Here is a 17,560-nt window from a genome sequence, read left to right as displayed (position 1 = left end):
AAAAAACAAAAGAAAAAGAAACTGTCCCGTTGTGACGGATGGTGAGAGAGATGCTTCCTTTTGACTACATTGACTTAATTGACGCCGTTGGAAGAATCAGGCTCACCCGACATCCGCTCCACCGAAGGCTCCGATTCACCGGGCCCCAATTTTTAAAAGAATCAAAGAAGGGCACCCCGTCAGTGGGTCACTGTCCACCGGTTTATCCGGTCACCAAACCCTCCAATTCTCACCTACCTTCTCCGCTCTCTCCCGGTCACCCTCCCAACCTTGGAAAAAAATTTAAATTGAACTCACCCTCCCTCCTAAGTCCTAACCCTCCTTTTAATTTCTTGGCAAATCTTCCATTTTAACCTTTTTCTTTCTAGACTTCCTTCAATGGAAATTAACTTTCTCTCCTTTTCTTCTTCTTCTTGCATTCTCTCCTGTTATCTCCGTACAGTTTGGTGCAGTTACCATCTCAAAATCTCAGAACAAGCAAGCTGTGCTTTTCTTATTTCTTATTTTCCCCCAATTTTTTAAATGTTTTTGTTTTTTGTTTTGAATTTAGTTTAAGATTTGTTTAATTGAATTCTTATATGATTCTTGCAAAGTTGAACGGTTGCTTGACCAGTTCTTTCCCTTTTTTTTTTTGGTTTTAAATATGTTTGGTTGGCGAGAAAATATGGGAAAGTCAAAGAAATTTGAATGTCAATTAGCTTTTTTCTTGAACAGCTGTGCAATGCAATGTTAGTATGACTCAGCCTGATATGGAATTCATTTATTAATTTTAATAACCATTGAGATTCTCGTTTGAAAGTTTCATTATTTCTTTTTCTTACTAATCACATTGATTTTCTTGTCCATTAAATTTTCATAATTATACCCTCAATTTCTAGTAGTTATATTTTCAACAATTACCTCTTTTTAGAATATAAATTTAAATTTTTTTTCTTAGAATATAAATTTAAATTTTTTTTCTTTCTTCTTGGGTAAGCCCTGTAAATTCGAGTCTTGATTTATTGCTAAAAATGTGGAATTATAAAGCATTTTCAAAATGAGATTGTTTTTAGGTTAGTCCAAAGCTTTACTTATTAGCAAATCAAAATTTCCGGAAAAATTGATTTGTCCTTTTTTTCTAATTTAGTCCTTCTTTTCCTATATATATATCCTAGTTCCTAATCTCCATTGATAGTTTCTCTGATAATTCTCTTCGAAATCCAGGTTAGTGAATGATATTTTCTTTTCTTTGTTTCTGTTTCATAATAACTTGAAGTTGTTCTTTTTTTTTGGGAGGGGGGGGGGGGGGGGGGGGGTGTGGGCTGTTTTATGTTTTGTTTTATCTTAATTTATTCCTTTTGCAGTTGCATTGACGCCGGAGAACTGTTATTTGGGAATTGTATATGATTTGAAATAGTATTCAGTGCTATTTGCTTGTTCTTGTTGGTTGGTGTTTTGATTTTTTGATGGATTTTGTTATTCTCAGTTTCTGATGGACTGGATTGAAGCATGTGTGGCGGTCTAGATCAGTTAAATATGAAGACTACTGCTCCATCCTCGTCTCTGGAAACCAAAACAATGGATTGTCTAACTGGAGCGGTGGGTAGTGAATGTTCGTTCTCTGTCTTGCTTGAGTTTGCTGCTGATAATGATGTTGAGGGATTTCAGAGATCTATAAGGGACATTTCTTTGGTTGGTGAGGTTGGACTTTGGTATGGTCGACGTAAGTGTGCGAAACAAATAGTGGTGGAGCGTAGAACTCCGTTAATGATTGCTGCTAAATATGGTAGTGTTGATGTTGTGAAGTTCCTTCTTTCTTTACCAGAGGTAGAAGTGAATCGCTCGTGTGGCCCAGATAAGAGCACTGCTCTTCACTGTGCTGCTTCTGGTGGATCTATTAGAGCTGTTGAGGTGGTCAAGTTGCTTTTACTTGCTGGTGCTGATCCTTGTCTTACAGATGCCAATGGACATCGCCCCTTCGATGTTATTGTTTCTCCTTGGAATATGCCCCAGATGAAAGTAGCCCTTGAAGAGCTCTTAAATAATGGCGCTCCTGTTTGTCTTGAGAATTCTCATGAGTTGACTGTTAGTTTGAGATCTAGTTCATTGTCACTCTCAACTTCTCTGGATAGTGGTTCCTCATCCCTTGTATCAAATGCAAAGATATCTTTAGTTACATGTAAGCCTGCTGATAACAATATTTCTTCTGCTCCAGATAGGAAGGAGTATCCTGTTGATCCATCTATTCCTGATATTAAGAGCAGCATTTACGGCACTGATGAGTTTCGCATGTTCTCGTTTAAGATCCGGCCTTGTTCCCGAGCTTATTCCCATGATTGGACAGAGTGTCCTTTTGTTCATCCAGGTGAAAATGCTCGAAGAAGAGACCCAAGAAAGTTTCATTATAGTGGCGTGCCATGTCCTGATTTTCGTAAAGGGACCTGTAAGCGTGGAGATTTATGTGAATATGCTCATGGTATTTTTGAATCCTGGCTGCACCCTGCCCAGTACAGAACTCGGCTCTGCAAAGATGGGACAACTTGCAATCGTCGTGTCTGCTTCTTTGCCCATAGACCTGAGGAACTGCGACCACTTTATGTGTCCTCTGGAATGTGTATTCAGTCTCCTCAATCTGCTGCCTCTGCTGTGACTACAATGGATAGGGCTGCAGCCATGAACCTTTTGCCTGGTTCTCCCTCAGCGTTGTGTGCAATGTCAATGTCTCCATTTTCTCCAGCCATGTCACCTTCTGCAGATGGTATTTGTCAGTCACCCATAGGTTGGCCTCAACAACATGTTCCAACTTTGCATCTGCCTGGCAGCAATATTCAAACAAGCCGTTTGAAGTCTTCCTTCAATGCAAGAGACATGCCTGCCATGGAGCTTAATATGTCTCCGAATTTTGATTTGCATCAGCAACAGCATCTTAATAGTTTGTCCTGTCTTTCACAACCACACTTGGTTACTAAGTCTGCAAATTTAGACGGGCTTTTTTTGACTGAGTTCTGTTCTCCTCAATATCCTGATCAAGTGACTGCTATGCCTATGTTATCTTCTGCGCATAAATCTATGCTTCTGAATCAGCTACACCAACAGCAAAGGGTGTTATCTCCAATCAAAGCAAACATCTTCTCTCCAAAGAATGATCACCCTCTTTTGCAGTCTGCATTTGATGCTTCCTTGTCAGAAAGATTTTCACCTTGGCACTTGGAGCCTTTATCCCCATTGAACTCCCGGCTATCTGCTCATACTAATCTTGAGAAGCAGTTTCATGGCCTAAGCTCGCAGGAACTTGAATATAAGCTCTCAAATGATTTCGAATCAAAAGGTATTGTTGGTTCCCCTGTAAATTCTTGGTCAAAATGGGAGACCCCCAATGATAAAGTAGATTGGTCAGTTCAAGAAGATGAATTAGGTCAGTTTCGTAAATCATGTTCTCTTGGACATCATGATATGGAACCTGCAGTTTCATGTGTTCAATCACTGGTGAAGGAATCGCCATCGGCTATGGCCACAACTGCAGCCTCAAGCCAGACGCTATCTGTTGAGGGCTCTAACTCTCTTAGTGAACTCGGTGATCATGCAACTTTTGGAGCACGGCATGAGCTCTTGAAGCTTGATAAGATTATGGCTTAGTGAAATGTTTTTGCCAAGCTGGTTTATTAAAACTGAATTGTTTATTATTTGGTTGGTTGGTGATATGGGAATTAACAAGATAGAGGAAGACAATGTACAGAGAAAGGAAGAGGTATTATCCCTATTTATTTATTGTCATCACAGAACAAGTCAAAGAAGGGGTGAGAATACCAGCCCTGGGTCAGGAAATTTCCTCACTGCAATTTTCCTTTAAATTCTTTGTTTGTAGAGTAAGTTATATGTTCCATTGAGACGTTGCCATCCTATTTTTTTTTTTATTATTTGAACTTATTGTTTCTGCATATGAATTTGCAATGGAATTCAACAGTTTTAAGATTTCTTTTTCAATAGTATGTTGTCAATTTGTTGGGTCCTTTTCCCATCTTTCCCTCTTTTTCTCTTTGCTTTGGCTTGTTTCATCCTCCATTTCTGTTAAAAGCTTGGGGAATGGATGATGAGTTGGATCTCAATCTTTTGGTTGGGGATCATTGATGGGAAGGTGGAAAGTAAATTTGTTTAGAATGACTTCAATCTTTAACGAGAGATTGTTTGTGGGGATGAGGAATTTAGTATTCTTAGGCAGAAAGATGTGATGTAAAATATTCATTAAAGAAAAGAGATATGAGATAGGAACCCTACTTTTCAGACAATGGGGCTTTAAGGTACCATGTAGGGTTCAGATAAGACGTCTAGTGTCTACCCATTGACATCATTCTAGGCCAACTTGCTCAATAATGAAAGGATTGATCTTAATGGTTTGCCTAACATTGTTCATTTTTTAGGCTTTGTCCTTGATTGAGTGAAAGGATCAGGTTTTAACAAGAACTGCAAGAAAAGGGTTAGACTGGGGCTTAGAAGTGAATCATAATATTCAATTGGGACCTTTCTGCTAGAAAAGGGTGAGACTGGGGCTTAGAAGTGAATCATAATATTCTATTGGGACCTTGCTTTTTGATAACTGAATTTTCATTACTGTCTTTTCTAGGTTTTTTTTTTTGAATTACAAAAAAAAAGAGATTTTTTTCAATTTTTTAAATATCATTAAGTTGGGTTCATGTTAGAATTTGGAATTTTAATTGTCGAATATATTCTTTTTAGTAACATGATCAATTTTAGTTGACATTTCAAAATAATATGCTTACAATCATAGTTATAAATATCGGACAATACATTATAAAGTTTCGATACACACCACACATATTTCAATGAGTTTTAGGACAATACTGTTACACCTGCTATTCTTTGGCTCTTGATTGTTCTTAACTAATTTTTGGATCTAGCAGCATCGCTTAATGTGAATGTTGAAGGCATTCCCTCTTCCATTATTGCATGCTGAAAGATTGTTTTGAAGTTTAGTTGAGGAAGCAGTGAAGTGCTTCCCATAGGCAGATCTTTTCCCAATTATATCAATTTTGGGGGCTGGCCGGTGGGGATAGGACGGCGTGGTAGGACCATACTCATAACTTTTATGATTCATATTAAATACTTAAGACAAAAAATAAAGACTAAATTTTGGCCTAGAAACAAGCCCTTTAAATTTGATGGGACTTGATCAAACTATTTGGATTAGTGAATTTTCTGACTCTGATGCTGATTATATATTTTCACAATCTAATCCTCTTGGCTTTGATTTGGATGCAAGGGCATTCCAGAGAAGTACACATAAAAGCTACAGAAAAGCAGAATGGATTCGGAAAATTGGTCAGCATCAAGAAATATTTCCATTTTAAAAGAACCTGCAGAGCAATAATCTGGATAAAGAAAGTGCAGCTGGATAGAAAAAGGAACAAGTCAAGACATTTGAATAAAACATATACTTCCATTAATGTGTATAATGAATAAGCAAGTTCACCCAGGATTTATTCATGATGTTCTTAGTTAACTAGTGAAGTAATAAAGAATATACAGAACATAAGACTAACACAAGGCTTGAGGTCTTGCATTGGTCAGTGGTTACTTCCAGAAGGTGAACATAATCTTATAATAAAGGAAGTTTGATGTGCTTAGCATTGCCAAATCGTTGTACCCTCCTGGATTATGCATGGCCTCTATCTGCAAATGCCCATGGTTAATGTGTAACAATCTTCCCAAAATTTTAGGCTCCATAATCTTGTAATTTTTCCTTCTTTTGATAGAAGCATGTATGACATTAGAAATAACCATGCTGAGCTGCCGTATATATGACCCCTTTCGGCCAATGTTTATGGTTAAATGTGAAATGCTCTTTCCAAGAATCCATAGACTTCATAATCTTGCAAGAATTTTCATTCATTTGATGGAAGCATAAAAGTTACAGATCAAAACTTTTTATCTCAGTGTTAGTCAAGCTTCAATAATATCCACACCTAGGCAGGGAATGGGGTCATCATCCCTTAAAACTTTCTGCAACCGTAAGGATTTAGTTCATGATTCAACACCATGCTTCATCCATCAGATGATGATTGCGTGCACCCATCAGAAAGTCACTTTCAAGGCCACAATTCGCTTCTCTTTAAATGTACTCCTCATCAACGTGCAATATCCAATGAAGATCAGGAACATATCCTATATCTTTCATTGAGTGCAACAAGGAATTCAAATTTGCATTGATTTTGTCAGCCATTGGGTGTGATCTATCTCCAGCAGCAAAAGAGTGAATCTGGCTTCTAACAATGATCCAACTCATTCCAGGAGGCTTTCTTAGGCCCTTCGCTCTGAGACATGTTCGAATTTGTCTGACGTCTGACCAGAGACCTGCTGCAGCATATGTATTACAAAGCAAGACATAATTCCCTGGGTTCATTGGGTCCAATTCAACAATTTTTTCAAAAATGGCCTTAGCTTCTTTAGCGTAACAATGATCCCTATAAGCACTAAGCAGAGTTCTCCAGACCGAAGCATCTGGTTTGATGGGCATCGATTCAATGAACCCTCTAGCTTCGTCTAAGCAGCCTGCACGACCAAGCAAGTCGACTACACATCCATAGTGAGCAAGCTGAGGGGTGATGTGAAAATCCTGAACCATGGAATCAAAGAGCCGCAGTCCTTCCTCTATCATACCAGAATGGCTGCAAGCTGATAGAATAGATATGAAAGTTACTTCATTTGGATAGTAACCATCCTCTAGCATTTGTGAGAAGGCAAGAATAGCATCAGAACCCCGACCATGCATTCCATAACCAGCTATGATGGCATTCCATGAGATAATATTTCTCCTTGGTAAGGTTTTGAAGATTCTTTCAGCACTTTGCATGCTACCACATCTTGCATACATTGTTATAAAAGCATTTCCAAGAGACAAATTGTGACCTAAAGACGATTCCCGCCGTAACATATAAGCATGCAAACATTGACCTTGAGGCAGATGAGCAAGATGGGTGCATGATGAGAGAATATTTATTATTGTAACTGAATTGGGCTCCACTTCAGAAATCATGCGGCTAAAAACTAGAAAAGCATCATGAGCAAGGTTTTTTTTAACATAGGTGGCAATCAAAGCATTCCATGAGATCAAATCTCTTCCCGGACAGCTCTCAAAAAGATTCCTAGCCGTTGTTTCATCACCGCAGTTAATATACATATCAGTTAGTGCAGTGTTCAAGGATGCATTTACTTCTATCCCCTGCTTTATCACAAAACCATGAAGTGATCTCCCAACATTAAGGCAAGTTTCATCTTTGCAAGCAGCAAGGATTGAAATTATTGTGTAAGAGTTAGGTTCAACATCAAATTCCCGCATTAAACCAAAGACTTCCCCTGCCTCACTTCCCAATTTGTTACGGGCCAGAGTTAAAATCACTGTGTTAAATGAGATTACATCTACATTACTCATCTCACTAAAAACCTTTTGGACAGAATCTATACAATTCTGTTGAGCATACATATTTAACATCGCATTCCCTAGATTAACATCCATCCTCATACCACTCTTGCTTGCATAAGCATGTAAACTTTTACCCTTTCTCAAACCATCAGCTGATTCAGCACATAAAGAAAACATAATAACAATAGTTCTTTCATCTTCTTTGTTGCCTTCGGTTCGCATTTGAACAAACAAACTAGTGGCTTCCTCATTACAGCTGTTTTCAAAAAATGCAGATATCATAGAATTCCAAAGCGCAACATCACGTCTGGGGGTGACATAAAATAATTTACAAGCTGATTTCAAACTTCCAATATCTGCATACATATTTAGTAATGCATTAATTATGAACAAGTCATTGCTATAACTACACTTAATGGCCATTTGGTGAATTTGACTACCTAATTCAAGAGATCCAAATTCCGCACAGGCCTGAATAAGAGCCAACATTGTAACAGAATCAAATTCAACTCCATCTATGAGCATTTTCTCAAAAAGTTTCAAAGCTTTCAAGGATTCTCCAATATGAAAACACCCCTTAATCATAGCATTCCAGCAAACAGTATTCCTAACAGCCATCAAATCAAACACAGTCTGCGAAGCCCTGGCATTAAAACTCAAATAAAACCCAATCAAAGCAGTACCAACATGAGAATCCAAATCAAACAATCCATTCCTCAAACAATAACCTTGGATCTCCTTTCCTAACCTCACTTCTGCAACCTCCTGACATGCTAAAAGCATGGCTACCAAAGTCCGCGAATTCGGCCTAAAACCCTCTCTTTGCATCCTCATCACCAAAAAAACCACTTCCTCAAATTCCCCACACCCGGCATACCCTGATATCATCGCATTCCACGAAACCAAATCCCTCTCAACCATTTCATCAAACACCTTACGCGCCTCTTCAATAAATCCACACTTACAGTAAAAATCAATAATGGCAGTCCCAACTCGAACATCTTCAATCAAGTTGGTATTTCGAATACTCAAGTGTATTCTCTTGCCAGTTTCAACGGCGTTTAGCTTCACACATGCCTTTAAAACCAAAGGCAAAGCGGCCCTATTGGGTGTTAAACCCAGAGATTCCATGTGGGAATATGTAGAGAGAATTGCATGGTCATTTTTTAAGTTGGTTTGGTTTTTGATTAATGAATTCCAATATTTTTCTGGGTCATCCTTGATATGGGTATTCTTGGGAGCAAAATGGAGGCTTAAGGGGAAAGGTATCAGCATTTCACTTGGCGGGAAAAGGATGCATAAGGGAGAGAAATGGTGACTGTTAAATTTGTTTTTCAGTTAGCCCAGGCCCATTGGGCCCATATTAGGCCTTGTCATGGAGCAAGTTCTTCAAAGCCCATTTCAAATTCTGGGCTTTTGTCTTGTTCGGGTTTCTGGACATTGGGTCTAGATCATCAAATTGCAATTTTTTTATTAATATATATATATATATATTATAATATAATACAAAAGGCAAAAGAAAAAAATCGAAGATCTAAATAAAATCTAAAATAATCATTATAAAAATTATATATAAAAAAAAGGAAACATGTATTGCATTTGTAAAACGGAGATCCCACTTTTTTCTTGTCCTTGGATCTTCTATTGAAGGGGATGAAAAAAAAAAAAAAGAAAAAAAAGAGAAGAAGAAGAAGAAATTAAGGGGTTAGGGTTTTGGATTTTACGGTCTTTTTGGGGTTTAATTTTTGGGTTTTTGAGTTTGTGAAGAAGAAAGGTGTGTGTGTGTGTGTGTGTGGTTTTTTTTTCTATTTACTTGCATCCTATGCATTTAATTTTTCAAGTAAATGCAAATCAACCAATTATGGGATTTTAAGGAATCTTGAAAATTTTTACGTGAGGAAAATTTTAAAATTTAACTAAAAGTGTTGAAGAATTTAGAAAATTTTTAATACAAATGACTTTCATTAACTTTTTAAATAAAAGTGGTAAATGTCTAATCTAAGAGATAATTTTAAGAAAAGGGAATAAAATAATGTAAAATATTTAGGATAATAAAAATAAAAATAAAATCATATAAAATAGGAATAAAAAGAAGAATTCAGAAAATAATAAACAGAAAAGAAAAAAACAAATAAAAGGCATTAAAAATCATAAACAAAATAGAAGAAAAGGAAAGGAGCAAAAGGAAGCAAGAAATTATTAAATATTAAACCAAAACCTTTTTCAAAAGATACTAAATTAGTACGATGACAAAGCCTTTTTAAGGAAAGAAGTAATTTTTTCAAATATTCTTGAAATGAGGATATTTTCCTTAATTTTCACCAAAAGTGTTTGAAAGATTTAGAAAAGTTTTCAATATTTAGAAAATAAGATAAGAAAAAAATCAAGGGAAAAAATTAATTAAGGATTATTCAAGACTAAAATGGATAACACAAAATTACTTGATATTGTATTCTTTGAACAAATATTGAATGGTGCATAACCGTACTTCCAAACTCTAATTTTGTTTTATAAATTTTAACTTATCATTTTTAATGAACTTAAGTCGTGTTTAAGATTTCATTAGTAATAATAAAAGTTAATTAGATGGCCAATCACATTTCAAAAAAAAAAATGGTGATAATTCCTTTAATCATTGGACGGTTGGATTCTCGAACTGCATGTTGCTACAACTTTAATTACATGAAAACACTAGTCAAGATATCTAACATATATAATTAGTGGTCAGTCACCATAATATTTGCGTTTCAAGAGAAGTATTAAATTTAAATCTCCATTAAATGGAAGATTTAAACCCCACAATAGGTTTATAGTATTACCGTATGCCCACTTTCATTATAATTAAGGTAGTGAATAAAGATATATATGAATTATCAAGGAGTTGCATAAAACCCTTTTCATTCCATTACTCACATCTTAATTACTGAATCTTCCATGTGTAGATGAGAGGGGGAAGATATCATTTTTTTCTAATTGGAGGGAAGGGAAGATATATCATTTTCTCACATATATAATTAGTACTTGGATTTCCATTTTCTTTTTGGTTTCAATGAACAATGAAAAGGATGCCCTTGAAATAACAGAAGCACTTCATCCTTTAACAAAGAGAAGAGGCATCGACATGCCCTTTCATTATATGTAGAGCTTTGCGGTTAGAGGGATTGATCCTATAACCAAGATTTTAGCGTAGCAGGTCTTCCCTATTATCAAACAATATTGACAAAAGCTTCTCACTCAAAGCCTCTGATTCCAGTTTGTAAGTTGTCTCCACCTGATGAAATCCAAGACAGAAGGATGTTAGATACAAATGCAATAGGTAACCAAAACCAACTAAGCAAAATAATGAAGAAAGCTACACATACCTGGAGATGAATATTATAGAAGACGTCCATTCCTCTAAATGACTCAAAACAAGTAGCATTTAGTAGGAGGAATAGACCATCTTGCTCCAAGTATTGCAAGATTTGAGATAATTGATTCTTCTGATCAACTTTATGCATGGATATCTGAATTGCAATTTCACTATCTGTTAACCTGTTAATGGATATAGCACTACTTAAAGATCTTCCAAGTCTGCTTTTTCTTTGCTGTTCTTCACGTTTAAGACCACCGCGCTGGGAAATCCTTAACAAGAGCTTTTCTTTCTTCTGAACCAATCTCTCAACTTGCTCTTGCAACTCTGCTATATATTTGAGTGCATGTGAAACCGTGGCTGGAAAGCTTAACTTCTTCTGCAGTAAAGGAAAACAAATGAATGAGTTTGCATATAATCAAACAGGGTTTTCGGAATAGTTTATATGCATATCACGAAACAAAAGGGAAGTGTGATGGAGAAATATATTATCAGTACCATTCGATCTGCCACTGGAAGCAATGAACGGAGGGATGAATACAAACTGTTGACCTTCTTACGCCGGTCGCGTTCGCTAGCATTGTGGTTAAGCTTCTTAACCGTGCTAGGGTCAGGACTGTTCTGAATAGTGAAAGACGGAGATCGATGATCAAGTAGAATTTCTTCTTGTGGTGGAGGAAAATGAAGAAATGACTCTACACTTTGACTGCCGCCGTAGATATAGTTCTGTTCATAGACTGTGGGATTGATTACGGGCCACTTTGGGATTGGAGCAGGTAATGCACACATATTGGAATGGTATAACTTAATGGAACTTTGTTACGAAAGTGAAATGACCATGACATATGTATATATACAAACTACCTCAAGACTTAATAATTTGTTTAATATGTAAGGGATTTTAAAAAAATTGATCTTCCAAGAGTACTTATTACAATAAGAAAATGAAAATGACATTAGTTTCATTTTAATTTATGTATATGTACACGAGTTTGCGCGTGTTTAAGATATGTATATGCGTGTTTATAAATTTTCATAATTAATTAATTTTTAGAGATACAAGACTGGAAAAAATACTTTTTATAAATGTTTTACAAATTAAGAATATTTAAAATGGTGGAGCACATGAAAGACATCCGGAAGATGCTAGTTTAGAAGCCAATTTAATTTTTCACTTGGAATATTAGAAAGATTCACTTGCTGGATTTCTAGTTCGGATTTTCTATGTTAGGGGAATGTGTGAGGACTTGTCCGTATAGAACCTGACAACAGAGTTTCCACAAATTTTTTTTTTTTCCTTTATGTTTCCTTCTACTTGTTGTTAAACAAGTGACGATGCAAGAAAGAGAAACGGAAAGAAGGAATAGAAAATAAGGGAAGGAGGTGCACGAGGCAAGAGTAGGGTCGCCACTCAAGGACATGCGCAACGACTCCCATGTCATGTGGAGAACAGGTTCCCCACTTGAGGCTCCCCCATGTTTGTGACAAGATTCTTGTTAAATTGGGAGATGACTTAATGTGGATGTTTATCAAAAGAATACGCCAAACTACTTGCCTTTGAGCATTGATTATTAGAATTAATTCGTTAAAACAAGTAATGGATTAAGTAAGCAAATGTAATGTTGATCATTTCTTTAAAACAATGATTACAAGTTAAGGAAGAAGAAAAAAAAGAAGGTTAAAGTAAGAAGATAAGAAATATAAAAAATGGTTAACATTATGCATATAGAAAAATAAAGTTGCATGGGAGTTGTTGGGACTTCTAGATGTCTTGAGACGCATTAGCTACTCAACTTAAGGTTTACTCAATAATAAGTATATATATAATGTTAATTTTGGGTAAATTTTTTGCCTAAGTTTACCTCCTAGCCCTCAAACTACATAAGTTCTACTGACTTAATTAATTTATCATTTCTTATTTAATTCAGGTGCAATGTTATATGAGAACTTGCAAAACATTCCAAGGTCTAATCATTTGACTACTCATAAAAAATAATTTCTTATATATAAACTTATTACTATCTGTAAGCAGTCGGACTATTTCTTGGACAAAATAGCATTATTCGTGTATGCTATAAAATCCTTTTATCCTTTTATAAATATAAAAGGGTTCATTAATTAAGACGAGGAATTAAGTTTTTAACAAAAAAAAAAAACTGTTACATTAAATCTTGATTGTAATACTTGATGATGTGAAAAATCGTTATTGATATTTGCTATGCGAGTCTTGCCCTGCAGGCACAGGCATATGAAAATTCATAAATAGATAATGAATTCTGGTAATGTACTTAATCAAATAAACATTGTCTAAGCTGCAAACTTGTAGCATATCAGACGAGATAAGATATTTGATTATAAGTGTTGGGATAGGTACGATAATGACTACTACTCTAGTATATTGGATGGACACTTTTCTTCTTGAATCAAGCCCCATCCGTTACCAAAATGGATTCTTCAATCTCAAATTGTAATATTCGAGACCAAATAATATTTGGGTCAAGAAGATGATATATTTTAAAGTGTGACAAATAGACCTTTATTTGGGTTAAGGTATCGATATATCTTAAAATTGAGATAAATAAGCTTTTATCCAGTTATTTATAAATATTTGGATGTAAGCCAGTTTCTTCTATTTGGGTTTATCAAAATATATATAAATAGCCCACTTAAACTTAGCAGTCATTTTTTATTTTAGCAAACAAAAGCTTTGAAATGAATTTCACAAGAATCTCTTTGTGTAACATTTGGGGATTTTTAAGATTAAGTTTGGAGAACAAAAATCAAAGGCTGTTACAGATTTATCATTAAAAGGTGAGTAAAAATCTCTTTCAAATTGAAAAAAAAAAGTTATTGAGTTAGAAGAATTTGGATTAAAGTTTATGGAAAAAAAAACCGGGAAGTGTTGTACAATACATGTGCTTTTGACTATCTGCATGATTTAGCATAAGTTAAGCCTTTAGATTTTGCTGTTATTCAATATTTAAGAGTTAAATATGATTAAATACAATTGGTTTAGAGGCCAGATGGGGAGGAATTGAATTTCATGAATTGAAAAGGGGAATCTGCTTGTAAACCAAGTTTTATGTACTATATCGTCACTTTAATTTTAATTATGTATTGATTTATAGAGTTTCACTATTTGAGTTAGTTATACATGACCGGAAAGATACATAAGCCTGTTTTCTAATGAACCAAATTAAAGTGGATTCTGAGTTTTTTTAAAGACTCTATAAACTGCCTAACAACAACATCAAGGGCAATTTTGAAAATTTTCTAAAATTTTCCTACAATGAATTAAGTGTCAAGTTTTAAGATATAGTTATTTTAGTGAATGATGTGCAAGCTATCTAGATTTTTTTATTTAGGAGAGTTTAGATTATTTTGTGTAGTTTTGGGAGATAAACAGATTTTAGAGAGTTTTATTATTTCTAATATGTTTAAATGATTGTTATTAGGTTTTTATTTTTTTGGGAGAAAGTGAGTTCTTAGAGTGAAGGTACGTATATATTTTCACGCATCTTACTTGTTTCAAACTATAATATATGTATATTTCTTGAAAAAATTAAAGTTTTATTTCTTTATTTTCAATATATGAAAATAGGATTACGCGTATGATTATTTTCTATTTTGATTTATTTATATGATGAAAGTTGATTTATGAATTTTTTTTATTTATTCATATGATAAATATTGATTTACAAATGTTTTAATTTATTCATAGGATGAAGAATGATTAATGAATGTTGTGATTTATTTATATGACGGATATTAATTTATGAATAGGATGAAATATTTGATCTTAAAGAATATTTTAAGAGCTACAAAATGATTCCTAAAAAGTGGGATAGTCGATGCTAGAAATAATTCTATGGCCCTGCTACTGTGTTATAGTAGTTAGCATACGGCCTTGCTAACAGGTTACAATGGGTTAGCGTAGTTAGTACACAACCCTATAAATAGGTTATAATAGTTAGCATATGATCCTACTAACAAATTATAATTGTTAGTAATAATTATGAGAATGATTTGCTAATATGATCCTTGTCATGGGTTATTGTAGTGACCTTAGCTGAAAATGATGAAACTTTACGATTTCTAAAAATTGAATTTATGTTTTCCTCAAACAATGTTTGAAGAATGATACTTGATGACTAATAATTTATAAATTTATGATATTATTCATTTTGAATTATGATGATTTTTTAACTGTTTGAAAGCATATTTTATTCAAATTACACATACAAAATATGAGTTTCAAAATAGCTTCCATCATTCTAAGGCTCTCATCTCTTGTCATCTATAAAAATATAAATAACGAATGAGCAAATCACAGTTTGGCCAAGTATAACCACACAAACCTTATTAGGATCAAGCATCATTTTTAATATATCATATATATCATCCACGAGCATATTAATAAATTATGCTTTCAAACAATTAAAAAATCATTATATACAGAATGAAGAATTTCATAAATTCATAAATCATTGATAATCAAATATCATTCTTAAATTATCATTTAAGCAAATCATAGATTCAATATTTCAAATTTATTAAATTTCATCATCTTTAGCTATGGTCACTAAATAACCTGTGACAAGGACCATATTAGCAAATCATTTTCACAATTATTACTAACTATTATATCTCATTAGTAAAACCATATGCTAACTATTATATCCCGTTAGTGAGGACAAAGAAATAGTTTTGTGGTTGATTATCCCACTTCCTAGAGATCATTCTATAGCTCTTAAAATATTTTTCAAAAATGATCAAAGATTTCATTTTATTTATAAATCGATATTCGTTATATAAATAAACCAAAACATTCATAAATCAATGTTCATCATATGAATAAGCCAAATCATTCATAAATTGACCTTCATCATATGAATAAACTAAAATAGACTTGACTTTATTTTCATATACTGAAAATAATGAAATAAAATTTTAGTTCTTTCAAGAAATATACATATATGATAATTTCAAAACAAATAAGGTGTGTAAAAATATTCTTACATTCTTTTGCTTTAAAAAACTCGTTTTTTTAAAAATATAATTAAAAGCCTAATAGCAATTATTTAAACATATTAGAAACAATCTGACTCTCTAAAATCTATTTATCACTCAAAAGTAAACAAAATAATCCAAACTCTTCGAAATAAAAAAATCTTTACAGCATGCACATCATTTCCTAAAATGACTATATCTTTAGCTACAAAATTCGAAGTCAAGATTCATTTAACGAGTTGAAAAATAGACTTAACAGGCTTTATATCCATATAAAATTCGATACTTAATTTACTATAGGAAAAGTGTATAAAATTTTTGAAATTGCCCTTGAAATTGTTGTTAGGAACTTTGCACCATATTTTAAAAAAAAATTATATCTTTATCTAAGAAACTCAAAATCCAATTTCGTTGGTTCATTAGAAAATAGAATCATATAATTTTTTAAAAATATAACTCAAATAGTAAAACTCTATAAATCAGTACAATATCAGAATTAAGGTGAAGGTACATACATGAAACTTGTTTCTTACAAACAGATTTTCCTTTTTAATTCATAAAAATTTGATTCACCCTCTAAACTAAGCATATAATCATGTTTAATTCTTCAATAATTGATAAGCAATAAAATCGAATGGCCCAATCTAAGATAGATCATGAAGACACGTGAAGATTACGAAATTTTTAGATTTTTTTCATCAACTTTAATTCAAATTCTTCTAAATCAATCAAATATTTTTTTTCAATTTAGAAAAGGGTTTGTACTTACCTTGTAACGATAAATCAAACAATAACCTTCGATTTTTATTCTCCAAACTTGATCTTAAAAATTCCGAATCTTAGCCAAAATTTTTTTTGTGAAATTCACTCCATAATCTTTGTTGTCTCAACCAAATGACAAATGGCTGCTAAATTTAAGTGAATTATATATACTAGCCTAGTTTATATTCTAATAAACCCTAACATAGTTAAATAACTTAGACCCAAATGCATATATAACTAACTTGATAAGCCGATTTGTCATACTTTGTATCATTTGGGCTGGGTATTACACAAATATGCAGTTTTATCAGCGTTCAAATTGTTCCTTCCCATTCTAATTAGTCTTCTTTTCTCTAATCAACCAACTCCACTAATTATAACCATCAATGCTGCTAACAACCTGCCTCTCATACTCTCTCCTCTGAACTTTCCTTCTTGTAGAGTCCAATTCAAGTCTGTATTGGTTCGATAAAACCTGCGAACTCATCCATGCCATCCTGCCATGATTCCCCAAGAATGCTCCAACCCTCCAATCATGGTTACCAATCCTGCATATGATCACTGGATATGCTAGGATCAACTCTTACTAAATGGAGTAATTTCCTCTGCTGCAGAAGGTGTTTGTGCCATTCATTGCTTTGGCCACCTTTTCTCAACAATATATATGCCAACAAGTCTGGATCTAGTATGATAAATTTCAGAAAAACTGACCAATCCAAAGGGGCACTAGAATTGTCTCGGAATATTTTCAGCATAGCTAATTAATTGGCCCTGGCCCTGGTTGAGTAACCTGTGACTGCCACTAATAGGCCTTTAATTGTTGTGATTTATGAATTTATAGCTAGCAATAAGATTATTTTTTTTATTAATAACATTAAGCTTTACAAGCTTTGATCGATATCCCAAAAAATGAAAATGTCATTACCGGAAACATCAAAGTTGAGAATTAAACCAACATTATCAATAAACCAAAAAACGAATAATACTTCCCTTACCACCAAGCTTAAAGCAATAAGAAT

The 17,560-nt window shown here is 33.8% G+C and overlaps 2 protein-coding genes and 1 pseudogene across 4 annotated transcripts; 1 reads left to right on the top strand and 2 right to left on the bottom strand.

The window, feature by feature from the left end:
• The first annotated feature begins 308 nt into the window (after positions 1–308).
• On the top strand, positions 309–3,963 carry LOC110411961 (zinc finger CCCH domain-containing protein 56-like). 3 transcript variants are annotated; one of them, XM_021422339.2, is made up of 3 exons: positions 309–1,203; positions 1,466–1,702; positions 1,805–3,963. In XM_021422339.2, exons 2-3 carry the CDS (start codon positions 1,489–1,491, stop codon positions 3,613–3,615), a joined length of 2,025 nt encoding a protein of 674 aa, XP_021278014.1. In that variant the 5' UTR covers positions 309–1,203; positions 1,466–1,488; the 3' UTR covers positions 3,616–3,963. The 3 variants fall into 3 exon arrangements, with proteins under 3 accessions (XP_021278014.1, XP_021278013.1, XP_021278012.1); XM_021422338.2 differs by having other exon boundaries at positions 309–484; positions 1,466–3,963; XM_021422337.2 differs by having other exon boundaries at positions 1,466–3,963.
• Positions 3,964–4,085: 122 nt separating this feature from the next.
• On the bottom strand, positions 4,086–8,693 carry LOC110411960 (putative pentatricopeptide repeat-containing protein At3g01580). The gene has a single exon (XM_021422336.1). It carries the CDS (start codon positions 8,690–8,692, stop codon positions 6,107–6,109), a length of 2,586 nt encoding a protein of 861 aa, XP_021278011.1. The 5' UTR covers position 8,693; the 3' UTR covers positions 4,086–6,106.
• A 1,905-nt stretch (positions 8,694–10,598) lies between these two features.
• Positions 10,599–11,558, bottom strand: LOC110412323 (transcription factor ORG2 pseudogene; annotated as a pseudogene).
• Between the last annotated feature and the right edge of the window lie 6,002 nt (positions 11,559–17,560).

This window comes from Theobroma umbraticum, unplaced genomic scaffold (genome assembly GCF_002168275.2).
Source record: "Theobroma umbraticum cultivar Fairchild unplaced genomic scaffold, ASM216827v3 scaffold_95.0, whole genome shotgun sequence".
NCBI lineage: Eukaryota > Viridiplantae > Streptophyta > Magnoliopsida > Malvales > Malvaceae > Theobroma > Theobroma umbraticum.
Note: the sequence above shows the minus strand (reverse complement) of the source record. Positions and strands in the feature narration are given on the sequence as shown.

Excerpts from the sequence above, each read along its gene's own strand:
- LOC110411960 (XM_021422336.1), bottom strand. The coding sequence starts at position 8,692 with ATGCTGATACCTTTCCCCTTAAGCCTCCATTTTGCTCCCAAGAATACC.
- LOC110411961 (XM_021422338.2), top strand. The coding sequence starts at position 1,489 with ATGTGTGGCGGTCTAGATCAGTTAAATATGAAGACTACTGCTCCATCC.